The sequence below is a fragment of the Semicossyphus pulcher genome, unplaced genomic scaffold (assembly GCF_022749685.1).
Source record: "Semicossyphus pulcher isolate SPU_LCO1_2020_fin unplaced genomic scaffold, fSemPul1.0.p SCAF_15, whole genome shotgun sequence".
Lineage (NCBI taxonomy): Eukaryota > Metazoa > Chordata > Actinopteri > Labriformes > Labridae > Semicossyphus > Semicossyphus pulcher.
Genome location: NW_027211659.1, coordinates 25,394,025 through 25,417,240, shown reverse-complemented (window position 1 = coordinate 25,417,240; position 23,216 = coordinate 25,394,025). Strand labels below are relative to the sequence as shown.

General features: G+C 42.3%; 1 protein-coding gene across 1 annotated transcript in view; it reads right to left on the bottom strand.

Annotated features, from left to right (window-relative positions):
* The window catches only part of LOC138592039 (nck-associated protein 5-like), a 78,605-nt gene that overhangs the window by 6,369 nt on the left and 49,020 nt on the right, over window positions 1–23,216 (bottom strand). The window contains exons 8-12 of the mRNA XM_069662646.1: window positions 8,485–8,664; window positions 5,520–8,404; window positions 5,109–5,223; window positions 4,115–4,184; window positions 3,921–3,933 (exon numbers count right to left, since the gene is read on the bottom strand). Coding sequence (XP_069518747.1) covers window positions 3,921–3,933; window positions 4,115–4,184; window positions 5,109–5,223; window positions 5,520–8,404; window positions 8,485–8,664 — 3,263 coding nt within the window. The remainder of the gene's footprint in view (window positions 1–3,920; window positions 3,934–4,114; window positions 4,185–5,108; window positions 5,224–5,519; window positions 8,405–8,484; window positions 8,665–23,216) is intronic.

The window sequence follows — 23,216 nt, the reverse complement described above, 5'->3', positions numbered from 1 at the left end:
AATAATAATATTAATTAAAATCGCTGCTCTAACATCTTTGGTTGCAGCGTGACATTTGAAATGGAAACACCTCATCATGAAAGCGTGCGGTATCACCTGCCGCTTGACGTGCCAGAGAACAGAGACAGAAACAGAGATCAGAATTCACACATTTAAGTAATTCCTTCTTTTCAGTGTCGAGCATGATGAAACAATTATCACCTGATGGTCGTTATTTTTTTGTGAATTCATGAATCCTTCATAAGTGCAGTTGTCAACCCCACCAATGTTACAATGAAGACTACGCCCTTGTTGGCAACAAAGGTTTAGGAGAAGATCCCAGTGTGGCTAAGAAAGTGTAAACTTTGGCGGGTGGTTTGAAATGGGACATTGATAGTCTCCTGGTTAAATGAAGACTGCCAATCGCATTATTCATGCCAGCACCATGTACTGCCGTCATGTTGACGTTTTTGTTGGCTTTAAATCGGCATCATTAAATGTGAAATTCATGCTGACGGGCTCAGAAAGGGGGAACACATATCACCGCACACAATTCTTCATATCATTTATTTGTGACTATTTCATGCTCTCTCATGTGATCAGATTTGTCCAACACAAACAATTATGTAGGTGTTGTTTTGGGACTTTAGAGTTAAAGATGTAGAATTAGCAGATTGTTTTCACTTTAAATCCTCCAGAGTTAAACATCAAGGAACCTATTTTTATACTTCCACCCATTATCTATACCTGCACCTGTTGGAGCCTATCCCAGCTAGGGGAAAATCTGGACTGGACTGATCACCAGTCAATCACAGGGCTGACACATAGAGACAATTTTAAAACTTTGTGCCTTTTAACTCTGTTTTAATTCTGTTCAGCTACATTTGAATCGCAGAATCATTCGTCTTTCACTGCAATTCTTCAGCCATTGAACCAGAGAGCGCAGCATCAAAATAAGACAAGATTTCCTCGAGCTGTTTCCCTGCACGCCTGTGTTTTTAATATGAACCCTGCAGCAGGAACCTGAAGGCAATCACTCGCGGCAGCACAGGCAGCAGCTGCTCCCCCTTTATTAATTAAGGCGTGCACACAGGAGACTCTACGCTCTTCTTTTGGGTTCCTACAAGCTTGTTTTCTTCACTTTTGTGTTTTCATTTTGAAGCTAGTTGAATTTGAAGTGTTTAATTTAATTGAGAAATGTGGAGGTATGGGAAGTCTTATGAAATCAAAAGAACTTTCAGAGTGAGTTCTGTAGTTTTCATTTATTAACAAGACACTTAATTATCACATTGAACAAGTAGAACGAGAGCTAGGGAGACATTATGGAAAAGTAACTAGCATACACTCATTGCAGCGTCCATGTATTAAAATGAAGCTTCAGTATCTGTGTCTGTTAGAAAAGCACCACTTGAGATGAACTTGGTTATTTTTATCTTTCTTTGTAAACAAGCTCGAGTCATTGAATCGAGAGGACGTGGAAGAGAGACGATATCGATTGGTTTGTTCTTTAGTTGAAGTTAACAAGAAGCGCTGTGACACGGAGTTCTCTGGAAAGACAGACGCAGCGGCTGAGAATTGATTGGTTTCAACAAGCCTTTAACATGAACGGTGATGTTTTTGTCCTCCTCACATCTCCTCTCTATTGCACCAGCTCGATCAATACGTGCTCCATGTCACAAGACAACTCTGCTGGAAACAGCTTCTTATTCTAGTATGTGAAAATTAGCGCAGACTTGAGGTAGAATAATGTTGATGATGTTGTTTGACTTCTATATAGACAAGTGGTGTTCCTACCCGTGTGTGCACAACCAAAAACATATAAATGTTCCTCTTTTGATCTAAACACTGTGAGCAACGAACATTAAGTTGGCCTTCAAAATAAGATAACTCCAACTTCAGACAAACAGAATTGCAAATGTGTTAGTCTGGAGTGAAACTGAAGACGATATTTAATGTTGGCTGAACTTTACTGTTCTTATTTTTGTTTGTCTTGTCAATCATCAAGTTTAAAAAGTGCTCTGCCAACTCTACAACAGAAGGTAAAATAAGTGTATGTCCAGTCTGGATGCTATAATGCAGCTCACAGCTGAAGGCAAAGTTAATTGACTCAGTTGTGGCTTGGATGAGCGTGCTTAGCTGGTGCAGCGCTGAAATTTTAATGAGGTGATTAACCCCTGAGGGCAGGCGTCCGTCCGTATCAAACATGCTTGATATTTGCAGCGGCTTGCCGATGGTGTCATCTGGTCAATGAAAATTCAGCGAGGGCTGCCACCACACTCTACCTGAGCGATGTGGAGACTTTTATCTGCTGCTATTTTTAATTTAGCAAGTGACCGCGACGAGGCAAAGACCAAATAAAGTTTTACTTCCTGCCAAGTTTCTCCCTCCTACTCACCCACTCTCTGTCCCTTTGCCACCTTTCGTTTCAATAAGGTACTAAGTGGAAAACGCTCATGTGTGTGGGTTGAAGCGAGCGAGACGGATCACGTCTGGACTGAAGTGTCATTGATCGGCAAGTCGATCCTAGCCACCAAGAGCTTCAGTGTTTTGACATATTCAAGATACTTTCTAATCCAAGTTTTTGGACCAAACCCAACACCAGCTGATGGGAAACGACCCAAACCTGATATCTATTTTCAAAAGAGACCTACTTCATACACACTCAAGGTTACAGCCAATCCTGATCTGAATAAACCTGACGATTAGATCTAAAATGTGGTTGGACTGACAGACACACCCAGGGAGAAAACACCATCCTGCAGCATGATGCACCACACATTTTTAGAGCAGCCATTACAATCGCACTATTATTATTTTTACCTGAACTTAGTTGTCTACCTTAATATTGCTACTATTAACTTTCATTTCAATAATACTGTGTGACCATACATAGTCTTGCATGGCAAGCCATCTACCCATCATATATCTGCACCATTGGGAAAAACATTCTTTCTGCAAACAAAAATTATTGGTGGTGCTGAGCCCAGCAACAATGCTCTTTCAAAATAGTTTCAGGAGGAAACTTTTGTCGGAACATTTGCAAGTGGCGAGGCGAGGCTTGGTATTAAAATTGCAGCAAAAGAAAACACCAGATTAAACAAAGACATACGGCCGGCTTTATCGTACAATCCAATACTTTTATCAGCCTTTTCAGAATTTAGGTTGCAAGCTCATAAGCTGTTGTTTCATGACGTGAAAGTTTGAGGTTTGAAAACAACCAGAGAGCAGACTGGTAGCGAATTCTGGTTGAAATATGCTGCCTATGGTAAGCTTATTCGGACAATCTAACTCCTATGAATCAGGCCCTTCCAGGTGACTTTGGTTGGAGGTTGGGTCTCGTTATCTGAAACCAAGTGGACCTGTGAAGACCTCGAGCACCAACCTTTCAATATCAGTTTTAACTCTTAATATGGACAGCTGTCATTAGCTGTTTGGTTGGTGCGCCAATAATGAATATCTATTTCTCTAGGTAATCCCATCCTTAATATCGACCATTGCATTTACTGCTTATCTCTAAAGGAGGTCTGTGCTTGAACAGTCTATCTTCCTGCAGCAGTGTTGTCAGTGTGTACTAAGCCAGGACAGGAGGCAGCTTGGGCCACCACGTGAATGAATAGGTTCATCCTGATTGGATGAGCCTGTGCATGCAAATTGTCAGTGCATGGGTCTGTGAAGATGAGCGGTCAAGGTTATTTACAATACCACCATCAAAGGGCAGACTGTGCGTGAAACACAACCGTGGTGAAATGGTTCAAATCGTCTCTTATTAAAATCACCACCAAAAACAACAAATAAATGCAGAGGAAGAACAAATAAAATGAACATAAATATGGAGAAAAAGCACACACTGACAAAATTCAGCATTTTGCCTGCTTGTTCGACTGCTTATGAAATATTCATCATGTTTATGACTTACACATATTGTCATATTTGGTCTTCACTTCTGTCTGCAAACTGTAAAATGGTAAGCACAGGTACAACCTGAAGGCGAGCATGCTACAAGTGACACAGCTAACATTGCTGTGAAGTTAGCTGCTTTTGATTTTTAGACACCAATATGTTAAATGGGGATCGATTACTATATGCATCGACAAATTATAGACAGTCCTTCACAACAAAGAATCAAAGATCTCACCGATTACAGCTTCCTGGTTGGGGCTCCTCACCGTGGATCCATTTTCACCATCAGCTCTCAGGTTCATCATCTGCATATTTGTGTTTTTGTAGAAAAAGGAGTTAACTATGTGTGGTTAAATACTTATACAGCTAAAGTGTCATTGTTCGGTTGTTGCTATATCTAAAGGCCCTTTTCATACCAAAGGTATTTATCCCTGTGTGGCTCATGCTGACAGTGAACAGTCATAACGTGACTCATGAATTAATCTGCTCCATATTCTGCCTGTCTTCCTTTTGTCTCTACTTTTATTTTCGTCTCATGGTCCTCCCATTGATCTCAGGCGACCAATATTGTTTCTTTTGACTGATGCATGGCACTGTTTATGCTCTACTTGCTCGCAAGAGTTTGGGAGGTGGGAGGAGGGTTTTTGACAGGCTGGCCTCCCTGGAGGTGTTTATCAGTTTCACCGGTTTTGAAGTTCAAAACAAAAACCAAATGTTTAAAGTACAACAAAATCTATCAGACTGATACTTGTGAAAATTTGATGCAACTACTTGTTGAATTTTTGGTAAATCCTTTTGAAGAATAAATGGGCTACAAGGGTAAAGTTATGAACATAGGGATGAATTTAAAGGTCTCAAAGTAAGGTTTAATGAAGGCCAGAGTGATGAAACTGTGTGTAACAGGGTTTGAGGGACAGTTGATGAAATTAGCCTGAAGCACATCTCACTTGTTAAGACAGTCATGTAATTGTGTTTCTTTGTTTTTAATTCATCCAACTGTATTAATGTTTAACATCTAGAATAAATGTTTTTAATCAGTCTTTTGTTTGTTTTCAACGTGTCTTTCTGGTGTGATTACAGGACTGTCTGGTGTCACATTCCTGTAACAATCATACTGTACAGAAGTTCAGGTTTGGAATACAGATCTTTGTAAAATAGATTTTGGTAATAAGAAAAAAAATGGTTGCATACCAATCAAACAACCAATTTGGTATTAGGTAATAATTTACCTTCGGGTCCCCGATGATGTCACTATGTCCTTGCATCTCACTCATGGACATTCCTGGGCAGGGCATTGAGATGCATGCCCGCACGGCATCATGAGACTCTCTTCTCCCCACAGAGCTGAAAGAAAACCATTTGTCAAAAAAAACAACATACTGAGGTTGTTTGATATTGACTCAACACGCCCAGGGTGATTCAACTGATAGATTATCTTATATCTCTTGAAATCTGGCTGTGAACCTCTGTGTGAAATGTGTCTGCACTTGTCTAAGGGCGTAGAACACTGTCAGATCTGTCTAAGACCACTCACTGGGAGATACATACCTGATTGGCATTAAGCTAAGAGGAAATGGTAAGAAGAAATTTCAATGTAAGGTTCCTTGAAAGGGCAGGTATTGTGTAAAAACATTTCTTACCAGTCTTTTCCATCGCTTTTTCTTCTGTCTCTCTTCTTGTCGGACTTCGTCTGCTTCCCTCCCAGAAGTGATGTAATCTTCTGCTCCCTCTTTTCCTCTTTCACTTTCGGTGGATCTGTTTTTTTGCTGCTTGGAGCAGGAAGCTTACTCTTACGAAAACCAAACCAATTTGCTAAGGTTGACCCAGTTTTTTGCTTCACTTCAATGGTTCTCTCCTGTTCTTGAGTCTTGTGCAAGTTCTCCTCTATGCCAAGCATCACTTTCTCTTCGATCGTCGTTATAGTACTTTGCCTCTCTGGTTCTTCAGACACTGGCTCACCAAAGGCGCTTGAAAACTGTTGCTCAATCTGAAGGCGCCTAGCTTGCTCTCGTTGCTGTTTAAGACTTTGAAGTCTTTCACTGGAGGACCCCAAATGTGAGGGAACAGCCAGACCCTCTTCAATCAAGAAGTTGTTCAAAAGAGATCGATTCATTGGGCAATGGTAGCTACTGGAGCAACTCATACTTCCTGGAAGGACATCACTTAGAGAGTTCAAGGAGCTCCCCGAGTGTGTTTTGATCTGGGTACGGACCTTTCCAGATCTGTTGAAGCTTGGCCTGTCCATGTAGCGAGCACCAAAGCTCTGGCTACGAGCCTTGGCCCCATTCATGCCCATGACTGGCTTAAGTGGAGGTCTAGTTGATACAGACACGGACCTTTTAAACAGCCAACCTTCCTCATCAAATCCCCAATCTAACATCACACCACTGTCTGATGGGACAGGTTGAACTGAGGGCTCAGAATCCAGTGAGTTACAGCGGGTCTCAATCTTTCTGCGGGCTTTTTCGTGAGCACCACAATCATGCATCATTTGGGGATCACATGTGAAAGTCTGAAAGGTTGTAGGGTTGGTATCATCTTTGTTCTGTCTTCCAAAAACGAGGAAGGTATTTGTTTCCTGTCCAGAGATCGCCTCATGAGATTTCGCATTTACTGGAAGAGACATTTTTACAGCTCTTGAAGTGGAACTCTGAAGATTATTAGCAATCCCATGGTAGTAAACATTAGAATATGCCTGAGGCAAGACTTCTGAAAGTTTTGGCTCACTAATACTCTGTTGGGATCGTTGTAAGATGCACTGAGTTGGCAAGATAGCGGGAGCACCATTTTCATAATGGCATGTGGCAGTTCTGTCCATAGACGTCTGGACTGACTCTGAGGCTTGCGACTCTTGAACTGGGAAAGGTGGGATCTTGGATGAGTTAGTATGGTAACCCTTGGCAGATATTTCCTTCAGTGGCATACCCTCAGCACCCATTTGTGGGGTTGTATGTAGATTGTCTTTAGTCGTATGTGAAAACTGATGTGATTGTGGCCTTGTCGTGCTTGATGTAGTCTTTCCAGTAGTAGCACTATGAGCCTGACCTGCTAATGTATGTGCTTTCGGCATGCTGTCACAACCAGGTCTAAGAATAAGAGAAGTAGTTCGGCCGGGGAGTGGTGGTGGGGATGGGGACCTAAGTTCTTGACGGGACACATCACAGTGCTGGTCTTGGCGACGTTGTTTTCGCGGAGAGCAGGGCAAGTTGTCATAGATACTCTCTTCCACAGAGTCATTGCTTGATTGAGGTCTAGTCATTTGCAAGGGTAATTTTGTGGGGCTCTTTGAGCATTCGTTGATCCCTGGAGGCTTAAATGTCTTCGAATGTTTCACAGGGGAAGCAAGGGGAGAGCACTGTTGCACACTCTTGAGTGACTTGGAACTTGTTGATACTGCAATGTCCTCATCTTTCTCAACTTTAGATAATGCTCCCTTGCTTGAACCATGTGTTTTACTAAGAGTCGTCCTTTTGGTAGGAACACTGTGCACGGGAGGGTTTGACTGTGCTTTGGGCCTGTGACCCTTAATGAGCTTTTGGTGGAGAGGAGAATGTGTATGCTTAGGTTGTTCTTGCCCTGCATCTGCACTCTTGCTCCGAAGAATGAAAGCTTTTCTTGCTGAGTCACATGGTTGAGGTTTGGGTTTCCTTTGTGGAGATTCTGAGATAGTGTGGTTATGGCTTTCACCGCCAGCTTGACTTGCCTGATCCCTGCAGTGAGGCACCTCCATTGAGGAGCTGCGCTGTCTGGCTGCACTCGCACAGCTCAGAGCTCTTGTTGCAGAATTCTGAATAGATGAGCTTAGATCACTTGTCCCTGCTTCAACTTGCTTGACTGCAATTCTTCCCTCCTGTCTTTTGACATGATCAAGTCTGGATTTACGGTCAGTAGACCTTTCCTGGTTATTGTTTTTGTCACTAAACTTCATGCCTGAAGGCTTGTGTTTTTCTAGTGAGTCTTTGTTTTTATCCTCTAGGTGCGTAAGGCTCTCTGTTGGGCTGACACCAGGTTTAATTGTTGGGCCTTCCAAAAATAAGAAGTTGTCTGTGACAGGTGAGGGGAAAAGACTGGAATTCCTTGCAAGTTTTACGGGACTGTCTTGAAAATTGTTGTCATCATCCCTCGTGACTTCCAATTTCTCTAAGCAAAGAAGGTCTTTTGTTGGTTGGTCACTGGATTCAGCATTTTGTAGTTTAGGCGAATCATCCTCTGCAGAATCAGAGTCTAGGGAAGTAATCCCTGCTCCAGCATTGACATGTTTACTTGTAGGGCCTACTTGGTTTGCTTGTGCGCCTTGTTGGCCACACTTGACACCAAATGAGTATATGCCCTCATTGGAGGTCATACAGTCTTTGCAGTGTGGTACAGGTGCAACTGAGGATGCCTCTTTGGAGCTCATTTGAAGACGCTTCAGACCCTTTATAATGTGTCCTTCCTTCCACCCCAGTTCTGTCTGCTCAGTGGGTGCAGAGTGATTGCTGGATACTGAACCTGTGCTCATTCTTTTGTCCCGGCTTGTGGCGCACTGCAATAAAAGAGATATTTACGATTATTAAAATGGCATTCATCAATTTATCCTCATATATTAATTTAAAGGAAACCCACCTGCTTGGAGAATCCACGTGCATCTGCCCAAGTGTGGGAGCCACTGGAGTACTCGCTACAAGCACTGGATAGTGACAGCTCACTGCCACTGCCGCTACCACTACTGCGTGGGCATGTTAGACTCAGGAGGCTGGGCCACCTTCCTGCAGGAATACCTGCCTTCCCATTCCTTTGGACCTCCTGCAAAATAAATATCAATGACCAGAAATTAAGGAAACGCTTTAAAGAAAGAGATGCAGCAGCAAAATCCTCAGGTAACAGGAATCACTATTAAAATGCAGCCAACAACAATGGTTATCATTGCAGGCAGCACTGACACAGCACTGGTAATAAGAGACATACTTGTAGGATAAAAGTTATCAGTACTGACAGATACAATGATCAGGGCTCACATTTACACCACTGAACTCAACGTCCGTTCCGTTCCACCCAATCCCTGACATTAGACTCTCTTTGCTGTATGAACAATAAATGAAACCCATGAGAAAGCCCAGTGGCTCTAAATTTGTCTCCGTCACTGATCTCAAAGAATCGATACGCTGACACAGAGCTGTCTCGTTCCAGCCAAAAGGTAATTGAGGAATGGAATGACATTTTCTACTCTCCTTGTTAGTTTGGCCCTGTTGTAAAGTACAGTGTGTTTTTTTGTGTTATTCAGGTCTTCGAGGCGCACCATGATGCGTTTCTGGGAGCTGGTCAGTGAGACATTTCAAAGTTATGCCTCCTCTTTGTCATGAAGGCAGACATTTCATGACTGCACAATGACTGATGATTGTAAGATGACAATGCTCCTGTCTCGGTCAGAGTCTACAAAATGAACAAATGTTCCTCTGACTCAGATGACTCTTAGTAGTAACTTTCACGAGTCTTTTTGAACAGCCATGTGCTTGTTCTTTGTGAGTAGCCTTCTTAGTAAATAGTTTAGTGTAATAGCAGACTTATGGTTAACTCATAGATACTCAGAGAAACTATAGAGGTGGACGTAGCCAAAATGAAGTCACTAATTGGTTTACAGACTGACATTTTGAATCCTCGATGCTTGGTAAGTTTATCCGCCACCATCTTTGTTTTTTTTATGGACTCAAATGGACTAGAGGGCGAATTACCAACAAGTAATGTTTGTGCCTCGAATTAGCTGAAGTGCGATTAAGGACAACCGACTGTAACTCAAAGTGGTCATGCCATCAATATTACATGGCTCATTTTAGACTTAATAGGTTTTAACATGTAACTTTAAGCCATAAATCTAACAAAATTAAAATGCCATTTTTGATAATGATTGCACAGGGTAAAGTAGAATTCTTCATTATAAAATAGCAGTGTTTAATGTCTTCACAGGTTATCTGTGCAGAGTTTGGGTCCTGTGCAGAAAGTCTTTAAGCAGAAACTGCTGGCACTGTACGCTGGCATGCCCCAGATGCTGTTTGACTCGGTGCCATTTCCAATCATACAGACCCAAAGGTGTCGAGAGTTGTGACCCCATTTAAAACAGCATTGATCGTCTGCAGGGCTGCCATCGCCAGCTTCCTCTCAAAGTCATTAATGTCATCTGTTAGCAATAATTAATGTGAATAGGAAATAATTGCATAAGGGAGCTGGGGACTGAAGTGATTTGGTCCATTCATTGATATTCACCTATTATTTGATTATCCGTGCTAGCCTTTATTTCTCAAGCACTGCGGGAAAAGGCCACATTCGCCCACGCTGGAGCGGATTAATCTGGGAACTAATTACAGTCAGCATGTCGAAGGGTATCTGAGATTTGACACAAGTGATACAGTTTAACAAAACCTTCAGTCAGAGTGGCAGCGTGCTTAATGTCAAGGGCAAACTCGAGGGCTGTGGAGACGTTTTATTTCCTCTTCATATATTTACATCTTTTTCCTGCTTTGTATTTAAATATTTAATTATACTTTAAAATGCAAATAGGAGTTTTTATAGGGCGGAAAAAGATTACGTCTCTTTAATTGCAACAGCACCAGGGCAAGACCGACTGCTAAAAACACTATTTGAGGCTTGGCAGGACGCATCAGCTCTCTGCATTTATAAACCTAACCCTGTTACAGATTCATTCTGCGAGTTACTTTCGTCATAGTGAGAAATGAGTCACACTTTGATACAAATATCAAACGTGTATTAGAGATCTTTTTTAAAGGCAGTAAAAATATTGACAAGTCTTTGCTGTTGCTCTGCTATGACGATGTAGTGACGCTCAGAAGGTTCTATAAGAGGAGAGATCACAAGACCATTATTTACGAAATATTGGAAAGCTCAGTGCCAGGATTGTCTACTGAAAAGTAAATCTTTGTCACAGCTTGAAGTATGTAAGTGAAGAAATGAATGTATTAAGAACAAAATTACGCAAGTAGAGCAATTGCTTTGTTGTTTTTATAAGAGTTAGAAACAGATTGACAGTAAGACAAGAGGCAAGACTGGTGCTTGATCATACTTTGGAGGCATCTTAAACTGCATGAAATTGTACGAAATGTGTAATTGTTTTTTAGTAGTTTGAATGGTTTGAAATGTCTCGGCTCCGACCTCACAGATTTATTTCACATGCAGAAGTTTGAGGAGTGATGAGATAATCTCTTAACCCCCCCTCCCCCAGCCGGAGCCTGCAGGTGGATGCTGGGGTGGTGGTGGGGTTGAAAGTATGAGTGCAGTCCTGGTGCAGGGCAGCGGGGGCAAAGGCAGAGCAGAGAGAGAGATACCAGAAATCTTGCAGCTTAAATAGACTGCCACATTGGGAGGAAGTAGCTAGCTCGCAGGCATTGCTCCATTAGTCGTAATGTAATTCAACATTAAGGTTTTTAATACAAAACCTGCATGAGAAGTACTTAAACTGTTTACCAGGCTGGAGGCTCCAGAAAAGATGCAATAAAAGTTTTATTAAAGATCATGTGCAATCCAAGGTTAACCCACCGGAACAGTACGGAGGGACTAAAAGTCAGGACTACAAATATCCAACACGTTCTCATCTCTAGGTCGTCAAATACGACGACGCTTTCTCATGGCCCACCTGGTGTCTCATATAGACGCACAAAACAGTGTCTTGTTAGAGGCTGCATTGTTGTGCAGTGTCGCCTCTCAGCTGGAAGGTTCCTGGCTTTAATCCCGGCTCGGATGTAGTGGGCCTTTCTGTGTGGAGTTTGCATGTTCCCCCCGTGCATGCGTGGGCTCCCTCTGGGTACTCCAGCTTCCTCCCACAGTCCAAAGACATGCTCGTTTGGTTCATTGTTGACTCGAAATTGACCGTAGGTGTGACTGTGAGCGTGAAAGGCTGTCTGTCTCGGTGTGTCAGCCCTGTGTGTAGCCCTGCCTCTCGACCAATGATAACTAGAATCGGCTTTAGACCCTGAACAGGATAAGCTGTATAGATAATGGACGGATGGATGTTGGGTTAGGCTGGGGCACAAAATCTACTTTGAAAAGGTTAGGTAACAAATCATGTAACAAATCATGTGTCCGGGTTGACTTAAGGTAACTTTTCTTTTCACACAGGACCTGAACCCCAGTGTCCTGGGTGAGTGTCGGGGCAGACTGTCTCTTTCACTATGTCACCTGAAGTCCGACATGCTGGAGGGCCGGAGCAGCTGCCATGAGCATCTAATGTTCCTGTGGATGTGTCCAAATTGGCTCACAGTTATGTGGGTTTTCCAGGAATTATAGTGCATTGCTTTTCAAAGAAATAGATAATTTATTTTTGGCCTTTGCCTTTATTAGATAGGACAGCTGAAAAGAGACAGGAAATGTGGGGAGTAGAGAGAGAGGGGTGACATGCACCAAATGGTCACAGACTGTAGCTGTGTCCCAATCCTGGGGCTGCAGCCTTCCAAGGCTGTATTTGAAGGCCGATTGCGTCACAGCAGCGTGTCGAAGGCTGTCCCAATTTCTAAGACTCCTTCAGATGCGCCCAAAAAATGTGTCCTCCGTTTCCCAGGATGCACCCGATTGGTCCCAATGTATCCCGAGATACTTTGCACACCAATTCTTTTTATGTGTCCGAAAGAATAAACGTTTTAAAGATAAAAGTTTTTGGTTTCAACCCAATTTAATAGCTGCGTTACACATGAAACGAAAGCGCCCTTGAAATAAATTATCTTTAAAATAATAGGTTAACTTACTCAGTGTTAGTTATGCTAGTTAGTTAGCCCGGTAGCTAAGTGTTGCTAGGCGACAGGAGCGGCGTTTGGTGACGCAAGGATAAGGGCGGGGAACAGCTGGTGACGCAAACAGGAAATCCAATGTATCAGACCGTCTCATTTCAGTTCGGCTTTAACGGTCTGTGGAGGCCATGAATGACGCATCCTCCATGAACCACCTCCTTCGAAGGCTGCAGCCCCTCGATTGGGACACAGCTCGAGAGTCGAGGACTGTGTACACGGTGCACCTGCTCTACCAACTGAGATCAACCAGCGCCCTGTAGAAAATAACTTTAAATCTGGGATCTCCTTCAAGATCTACAATACAGGGATTGTATCCTTGAATCATCAGTGTGTTAACTTTAAGGTCTAGCCTCACACGCAGACAGGCGGAGAGACTTGTGTAAATAAATCATCCTCTCTCTGCGACCATCCTGCCGTCTCAGTCAGAATAATGCAGGAACATGAGGGTCTACAGCTTATGAGGGTTCCCCACAGAGCATACAGTGTGCTGTTACTGCATGCTGAAGCTTTTATCACAGCTACCTCACAGCACCATGACCTCATACATTATTATGTTAGATTCACGAATGGAAATTCAGCCTCTAACCCTGACCAGTCTGGAGATTTCTCCACACCCTAATATATACTAGCAGCTCACAGTTGATGTACAGTGTATGTCAGCATGTGACCGTGCATCTGGTCCGTCCCATGTTACATGAAAAGCATTAAAGCATACTTAAAGCCCAGCGTATGTGAAGCACTCAGACAACATGCATCTGCCCAGCAGTGAACAGTGCAGACAGGAAGGATTTATGTTACTCTTAGTGCTTTTCTGCTCTGCTTCTTTTTGTTGCTCGCAGCCCCGAGAACATTTATTCTTACTGAAGATGCAAATCTTGAAAAAAGCTGATAAATACATAGTTTTTATTTTTAAAGAGTCAGTCACATCCTACAATAACAGGTGCTTTTATTTGGTAGACCTATCACAAAGTCATTCAAGTACGAACTGCAAATTTAAATACATTTGATGCTCTAGAGATCAAATATACAACAAGGACAAATGTGGGATGGAGTCAAATGAGGAATAGCATTTATTTGATCACAACTCTTCATAGCATATAGCTTATGAGGGGACTAAAGCAGATGGATCGATCGATGGAGCAATTCTGCAGCTAAATGAGAGGATGATGTTTAAATGTGGTTTGCTTGTGATTTCCTCTTCTGCAAATAAAATGCAAGCTCTCCAAACTTTGCGTGAACAGAACCTCAGCAGGCAGTAGGGCTGTCACTTTTCAATCGAAATTTGATATATCGTTCGAATCTGGGGAAATATTAATAGTTCGAACTGTAATGATGTGATTGAATTAAAAATTGAAGCACAGCTTTCCAGAGAGTTTAAAGTCGTGTGCCTGCTACAAACCAATGGAGGAAACTAACGAGCAGGGGCGGATTCATTGGGATGGCCAGGGGTGGCCTGGATCCCCCTTGAAATCTGATTGGCCACCCTAGGTGCCACCCCAAAACCTAAAACATGATTGGCTATTTGCCTCAGAGGCGGGACCTATTAAAATCAGCTATCTGATTAGTACTTTAAATAGACATCTTTTAGACACTTTAATGTTATTAGTCAAAGTAGATATGATTAGTGGAGATAAAGAGCGTCCCGACCGTAGTCAGAAAGCACAGCGGAGACTTATTGTTGTTCTGCTCCAGGGCCGAAGCTATAGCTAGCTGCGAGGCTAACTCCCGCCACTTTTATACGCAAGCAGCTTGCAGCAAGCAAGACACGGGAGTGCGGCTTGAGTCTTGAGGAGTCGTAGGCTTTATCATGCACAAACACAGCCTACACTGTACATTAGTGCTGTTGTTTATACAGCTACTGATCACTCTTTTCTCTGCTCCGGTCCCCGACTTCATATAACTCGTGCACACACACTTATATTCTCTCTCTCCCTCTCTCTACCACCCCACTCTCACGCACTTAGCTCTTCCAAAAACAGAGCTACACTTCTAGTGTAAGACCGTGCTACAGAACCAATCATCTCAGAGTGATAGTGTATGCACTACTACGTACCCAACATGTACTGTACATCTGCGTACCCAGCCCCCTGACCCTCTCCAATGACATTAGTGTTCGGTATAATTTGAATGAATTCCATATAACGTTGAACATTCATTAAGAACATTACAACTATCAGATGCTCCTCCACATCACTTCCAGTTAGGAATCTGTGTACGTTTTGGATTTGCATCAAGTGATTGGAGATTTGTTGACAATAACAAAAACATATTGATAGCCTTCAACGCTAATGTTCGCATCAGTCTCAGAAGTGTCAATAGTAGAGCTAATTTTTACAAACACTCAGATTGAATTCCATTTATCACGCTATCTTTTCCTGCCCTTTAAACACGTGAATAAAGGTGCGAGATCGTGGCTTGAATGTGATATTTAATCGGTAATTTGCTATCAGGCCATTTTCACACTCACTGCCAGTGAAGCAGGCAGCAGATCAGCAGACCGTCCACACACAAGGACAATGTACTTTAGCTTCCATGGACTTCTGAGTTCACTTTAAATTCCACAATCTCATCAAAATTCGTCCATGCGTCCCTCCGAGCCGCCCGAAGCAAGGTTACTCTCACTCATCCGCTGCTCAGAACAGTTTCCTCCACTTCCAAACAGTTCCCATCCTCACTGCTCGCAGCTCTTTCACCATCACACACTCAGACCACCATCTCATCCAGTGTCTTTTCTTCAGGCCCCTGATCATTAACGCACACCTCGCTGTCTTTCCCTTTCATGCCACCTTCACCTGCTCTGCCCTCTCTGTGTTTTGCCTGCTGGGCTGAGATCTGACTGGCTGCACTGCTGCTCACTTTAATGTCAGCATACAGAGAGAGGAGTGAGGCAAAGAAGGCAGGCGGCACTAGTTAGTAGCTCTGCATGGTGAGGAGCGTTGGTAGGGCTGAAGTAAACTAGGGGTGTTACTGACCAAGAGCTGGGCGATAAAGCAATCTGTGTAGGGGTTAAAATTTACATCAATAACAATCATAAACTTTAGACATTATTACTCGATATGGACGGATCAAACGGCCTATCATACAACAGAAACAGTGACAGAAGCCAGTCAGTCTGCAGTTTTGTACATTGATGTCTTTCAAAGTGTGAATCAAAGGAGCAGGAAAGTTCCAAAGCAAGCTTCCGCTCTCCTCCAAAGATGAGGAAATTCTTGACAAAAAATGCAACTTTATGCCAGTAACATGGAAGATAGTGGCAACAAGCAGCAACAAGCTTATGTTTGTAGCAGCGTGGCTCACGGGTCTCCTGAGATCATGTGTCTGGTGCTGGAGAGACACAAAGTTTTAGCATGAGGCCCCTTTATTTGTTTTGGAGAGGAGACCTCTGCATACATCTTGCCTTTAAAACCATTAAAACCTTGAGACTGATGAACACTAAAGAAATCCTAACCTAATGTTCCTCATTAAAGGACTTCTGATTCTCAGCTCTGAGGAACAAGCTAAGCTAATGTTAGTGGCAACCTGAACATGCTGTTTACACAGAAGATCCATGAAGAGACACTGATTTTAATATGAAACTCCTTCGTTCAATGTTATCACTGATTTAAAATATCTTCAGGTTAAAGTTGTAATCTTGAAGATCTTAGTTTCGTTCTCTTTGGCGGCACCTATGGCGATAAACGGTAATTGCGGGAGCACACTTCCCAGATATCCAGACAGTGCTGCATGTGTGACGTCCACGGTTGGCTCCGGCTGTAACTCTTGATTTTCCTGGCTGACGTTCTCTTTCCTTTTCAGACTGTTTGCTTCATCTGAGCGTCGAGTTTGTTTCTTTTTCTTTGGATTTTCACTTCAATGGAAAAGCAGCCCGCTTAGCTCCGCCTACCCTCTCTGGCAGACCAACCACTGCTGGGTGATGGAAAACGCGTCACTAACTTGGCGCCGCTTGAGTTAAAGCAGACACCCAGTCTGTAATACTGCAAATGCAAAGGCTTTAATCAGTGGGCCATAGGCTCAGTCACCATTGTGTTACCTCATTCGGCGATAGACAGTGACTCAACATTCTCAACTTGACATTTATTTAATGAGATTATTACTTTAATAGTTATAAGTAAGATTTCACCAGGTGTGATGGAGCAGGAACATGAGCAACAAATTATTACTTTAAAATAAGTAAAATAGGTAGAAAACTTTCGGCCATGTTATCAACCGGCTGCATCGTGTCTATGCTCTACACGTGTTACTGGAGGATACCTCTAGAGGGCACACCAGAGTGCTCAGGATGTATGCAACTACCAAATGTGCGTGATGTAAACAAAAGAGATGGCGACACTTGAGGAGGTTACCTTTATGTTCATTCTGAGATCACGGCAGTAAAAGTGACAGCTTCTGTGTGTTCGGTGGACAGAACACACCGTCAGCACCACCATGTTCCTCCATGCACGGACATAACGGTCCCGGACTTGTTTCCATTTAGTTTTGCAGGTTTCCACGTCGACTTCTAAAACAGAACTTATCTGTCTCCAGCTGTTTGACAGGCATGTTTGTCGCTGTGCAGTGGCAATGACACATCGTACAGATGGATATAATTGCAGACTTGGTCTATCAGCTTGTCTTTAAAACTTGCTGCCTTGTTGTCCCTGCTGCTGTGTTGACCCTGTCACATATCCTCTGCCGCTACACTGCCCCTACTGCTCATGTGCAGACTGCATCTTGCGACTGCATAGCGTTAATTTTTGAGGACATACACAACCGACGCTCCAAACAGACGCAGAACATGTGGGGCAGCCATCATGCGAACGCGTAGTTAAAAACAAGTATATCTCCGGCTTTAGGCCTCAATCTTTACCAGACTTCTTCTCTGGCAGCATTACAAAATTGTACGCAGCGATAAATAACAAGATTTTCTGCCATGTCACCCATCTGTTAACAGACCAAAGACCAAAATGCAGATGTAAATCAGTGAAATATAGACTAAATGCAGCTTTATATCTTTACATAAAATGTTCGGTGTTAAATCAGAGCTTGTGAGGAAAGCTGTTGTTTATGTTGTACATTGTGTTGTAAATCTCTGCTGGGCGAGAGCAAATGCTTGTATTCCATCAGAAACTTCAAAACGGGTGAATAAATTTGGCTTGTTATATGAGCTCACACAGACACAAAATTAAATGCTGTTTAAAGCACTTCAAAGGGGCAAATAAATGTGACTTTATTATATATTTTTTCTTTATCTTCCACTGCAGCCCTCACAGGAAGTTTATCAGAGGAAAGAGGCACCTGCTGCTGTTAAAAACCTCCAGGGCCTCGGTCTCTCGAGTGTCACTCTGCTGCTGCATTTCAGCAACACTGTGACTAACAACTCTGTCACAGAGACACCAGACTTTCAACAGCTAGGGCTCTACTGCACAGAGACGCAGTGCAACAGCCCAACCAGTCCAAACATGCATGGACAAGAGAGAGTGTCTGTTTATCACAGTATTGTGCTGGCTAGCTAAAGTTAGCATTTCTGTGTAGTCAGGAAATGTATCCAGTCTGTCCACCTAAACAGCCAACCAACTGTATAGACAGAATCTAATAAAGGCAGAATTTGCAATTTTGTCTGTTCACACAGTCTGCACATCCTTAGCTAGCTAGCTAACGGCTAATGATCGTATAGTTGGCTGTTTGGGGCAAATAACTGTCCAGCAGTCAAATTCACAGGAATGAAGCAAGGTGTATATTTACTGCACAGTCTGCTTAGTCACGCCTGTAGTATTACCAACACTGCAAGGAAAAATATGACTTTGGTTTATATAATACTCAGACTTTTTATTCTATCTAACATACAGCTAGCTTAGCGAATTTAAATGTGAGTAAAAACAGCTAGTTTAGCTAATTTAAATGTGAGTAAAAACAGCTAGCTTAGCTCATTTTAATGTGAGTCATAACAGCTAGCTTAGCTCATTTTAATGTGAGTCATAACAGCTAGCTTAGCTCATTTTAATGTGAGTCATAACAGCTAGCTTAGCTCATTTTAAAGTGAGTAAAAACAGCTAGCTTAGCTCATTATAAGAAGGCTACAGAGATAACCAGGGGTCTTGTCTCACTCTTTCCGGGTTCCTGCTCAGCTTGCGGGGTTTCATTCCACAATAACAACCTGCTCACTAAACATTATCCCTCACATCATCAACAACTGATTGTTTTTTCCACAACTTAACTGAACTGGACGTTTTAATTTATCAAGCAACTAGTGAAATAAGAGTCTGCTGTGTGATTCAGAGGCACCAGCTTGATTAATGTGGACATAGATGGTCTGCTGTAACGTTCATTAACAGTATTCAGAACATGTGTCTGAGGCGGAGTGATACACAGAGTGAAAAGTCCCAGTGATGTTGTTTTCTACGTATATCAGCACTCATGGAATGCCTCTTATCCAATAAGGTTACTTGGTTGGTACTAACTGTTGTATAATACCTTTGGAACCATAGATGAGTTTTTATTACATTTTTGATAATCTAATGGACAGACCCTTTTTTTACATTAGATAAAAATTTTTTAGTAACAGAGACAGAGGGAAAAAATCAGCCCAAAAATATGCAACTAAGGAATGACACGCTTTCAAAGTCCCTTTAGCTGAAAACATTAGATCCCTGCATGCTAAAGGATTATTTAAGAGCTCTATGTCTCTTAGACAGGAAAAAGTTTCTTTCTCAGTGTCTCTTCATGTCTTTTCTTGTTGAAATGTTCCCACTTTATGGCCATAAGTTAAATACTTTGATATTTAACTACTTGATGAAATCCTCATGTAACCAAATGAAGCCGTGCACAGCTTAGATTCAACCTCCTTCAAACCTGGATCCCACAGTGTCCTGTTCTTCCTGCTGATGACTCCCTTCTTATTGTCTGTACCTACATTTAAATGCTTCACAAACATAGTTCTGGGTTCCGTTAGTAGTGCTTCCAGACAGACAGCTGCTTTAAGACATTTTTCAATCAGTTGCGAGCAGTCGGAAGTTGTTGTTGTTGTTTATCCCTAGTTAGTCTGAGATGCTTTGGTTGCTATACTGAATCTGTGGAAACAACAGTTTCCTCCAGCACTGAACATAAAAATGTTTCTGTATTCTTGCACATTATTGTTTTCACCTGCCTGTAATTTGCTGCACATTCCCTGAGTAAGGTGCTCACACAGGAGTGATGTTCCTTCTCTCTGTGTGTGTATCTTTTGTGTGGTGTAAATGCACAACACTTTGCTGTAATCTCTCTCGCAGTCAGGAAACGTGACTGGGAACAGGTGTGCTGTCACAGTGATTAAGGAACCTAACAAGCAGAACTCGCAGTGAAAAACAAATTTTCCATTCCAGTAATTTGAACATAATCACCTCAGTGTTATCTGACAGAGTGACACACAGCCGGAGTGTAACGACTGGGATCTAAAAAAGCCTCCATCACTGATCTCTGACGAGGACGATGAAGCGACCCGTGTTTCATCTTTCGTTCGAGGACTCTTTGCAGCTGTGACGGAGCGCGTAGCCTGATGGATTTCAGGCTCTTTGCTCCCACTTTGTGGAAGTACAAAGGCCATGATCTCTTATTGTGGTAATAACGCTGCTCATCGTCTCAGAGGCCAGACTCATCTCACCTGTCATACCATGTGTGTCACGTTGAATGTAACCCACATGGATGTGGAAGAAACCATAAACTAACTGCAGTATGTTGAAGAATGTGTGGGCTATAGCCCTACATAGTAAGCCTGGCAGGGATTTAATATGGCTGTTTGAGCAGCACATTCATTGCAGATATGGCACCATGTTACTCTTATTGAACCAACTTAGAAAGGAATTAAAGCAGTTTGCAATGAAAGAACATTAAACCCACAGGTCAGTCTGAAAATATCTTTTGTGTGCCACTTCAACATGATAGTGTGGCAGCGCATATTTTCTATACAAAACCAATGTAGTTGTCCTCAGCTCAGAAACGGCCTCAGAGTCAGCTGTTTTTTGTCGCTGCGCTCTCAGTTGAAAACAGTTAAACTTTTGGAACACCGCCGCGTTTGTTAATTTCACTTCTCCCTCACTGACCAATCCAAATCAAGAAGGGGTGGGACATCAGATATCAACTTTCTGTATACAACAGTGGCGGAGGAGAAGCTAAACATTTCTTTGGATAAAAGCAAACATTAAAATAATAATCTTGATCTCCATCACCCAGCAGTGGTTGGTCTGACAGAAAGGAAGGCGGAGCTAAGAGGCAGCATTTCTGGTGTTGCGAGTAAACAGTAACTTAAAAAATAAGTGAAAATCCAAAGAAAAAGAAACAAACTCGACGCTCAGATGAAGCAAACAGTCAGCCAGGAAAATCAAGAGTTACAACCGGAGCCAACCGTGGACATCACACATGCAGCACTGTCTGGATATCTGGGAAGTGTGCTCCCGTAATTACCGTTTATCGCCATAGGTGGCGCCAAAGAGAACGAAACTGAGATTTTGAGATTTGAGATTACAACTTTAACGATCACTATCAAGGGAAGCGGAAGTGCCGCCAGACAACTTTCGTATCCTAGCAACAGTGAACGTTGTGGGCTGTCAGAGTCTGAAAAAGTATCTTTCTGTCAGTAACTTTTCTCAGTAAAACAGGATTAAAACTGAAATACATCATTTAAATGTTCAAACCTTTGTTTATGAGTTAACTGGAGACAAATAGAACAACTGTAGTAAACTTAAGGCTGTGAGATAGTCATCTTACTGTACTGATGTATCCTCCTGGATATGTGGGAACGCTGCTTTAGTGAATCAAAGGCAGAATGTGGCACATAAAGGGTTATTTTATTGTTTAGTTTTGTTGCACATGTTCCTGCTCCATCCCACCTGGGGAAATCTTACGTGTAACTGTTAAGTAAGATGTTGAATTAAACATCCAAAATAACAAACAAATGGCAACACAGTGAATTTTATAGCCCGAGAATAAAAACTAAATATTTTACTGGATGTTTTTATCAGATTTCTGTTTATGAGAGAGAGGTCTGAAGAGTCAGACTCGCAGACAGACTCTTATATTATGCACGAATGCATGTCTGAAAAATTGCCCCGACCAGACAATCCTGCAGCTCTACCAAGAAAAAGACACGACTACACTCTTAAAACTAATATGATCAATATTAAGACTCAGACTCATTCATATGATTCCTCTGAAGTCATAAAACCTTGTGGATACTCTGTCACCAAAGATACAAATACTAAATGTTGGATGAACAGTAAATGAACAGTGAGACCTTGCTCAGATGGACTCCAAGGAAAATGTCAGCATTTACACTACTCTCCGCACTGATAGGTACAGTCCTCCTACAAAGACACGATCCCTCTTTCAGCTGAGCCTGCTCGTTTGACCTTTACTGAAAAGGTTAAAGAAGAAGGACGGATCCCTGCTCGGCTCGCAGCATACTTAATGATCTGGTTGGGGAATTCTAAGACTTTCCAAGAACGTTTTCATGAAGCTTGATAACAAAAGTCTGCAGGATTCATCCAGTTTATTTAATATTTTTTATTAATTGCCCAAACTGTCTTTGATATCAAACCGATCCCCTGAATGCAGACTACTGGAGTCTGTCAGAGGAGAGGACTCACGCTGAGAACCCGACAAACCAGAGAGACCTTTAGAAACAAAGCAGCATCCCGCCTGCCTGCTGCATAATGATTATGACTCTGAGAGACAGGAGGGTCATTTTAGAGGAATCTAACAAGTTAAGGAAAGTTCTTCCAGCACTCTGGTCAGGACCAAGGAAAGATTAAAGTGTGCACAGATAAAGATCAAACAAATCAAAACTAATACATGAAATATATAATATTTTATGGACCAGACACATTTTGCATTTAAACAATTACTAGTATGTCCAAGTCTTACTTCAGTTATGAACTGTAAAATGTAACCTTACATACTCCTTAATAAATAACATACTCTAAAGCAGTGGTTCTCAACTGGTGGGTCGGGACCCAAAGGTGGATCGCGGAGCTGTTTTCAGTGGGTCGCGGATTTGTGCTTGAAAAAAAGAAAATTGTGCCCAAAAGTCTATGTTGTGCTTTTATTTTGAAGGACATGCGTTTCCTATGACATGCATGCAGTAGTAGTGTTTATTCACATTCCATGTATGCACTGCTACAGTTACCTTGACTTAATGAGTCTGACAGGAGTTGCATTCATGACGCACTTTGAGTTTAGTCTGTTGAAAAAAGGCTTCTACATAGAAATGTAGAATCTGTAAATAGAGATTAGCGACTTATAGATGATTGCATTCTGCTCCTTTTGCGCTCCACATGGACAGTTTTTCCTGCATGCGAGCAAAGCTTGCCGATACGTGATTGGTCAATACTACTCGGACTACAAACGCTCCACAAATGGAACCGAAACACTTCCCGTATTTAAGTCCAGTCTCGTAATTTGATGCAGATGGTGTAAAAAGAGCTCAAACATACTTGGTGGAGGTGAGGAAAACGATCCTGTTTGTGGGTTAAATTAATTAAACGTTAACGTGTTTCACACTCCTTTATTGTATGAAACAATCCTTAGCATGACCACTCCCACGAGACTTGGTTTGCT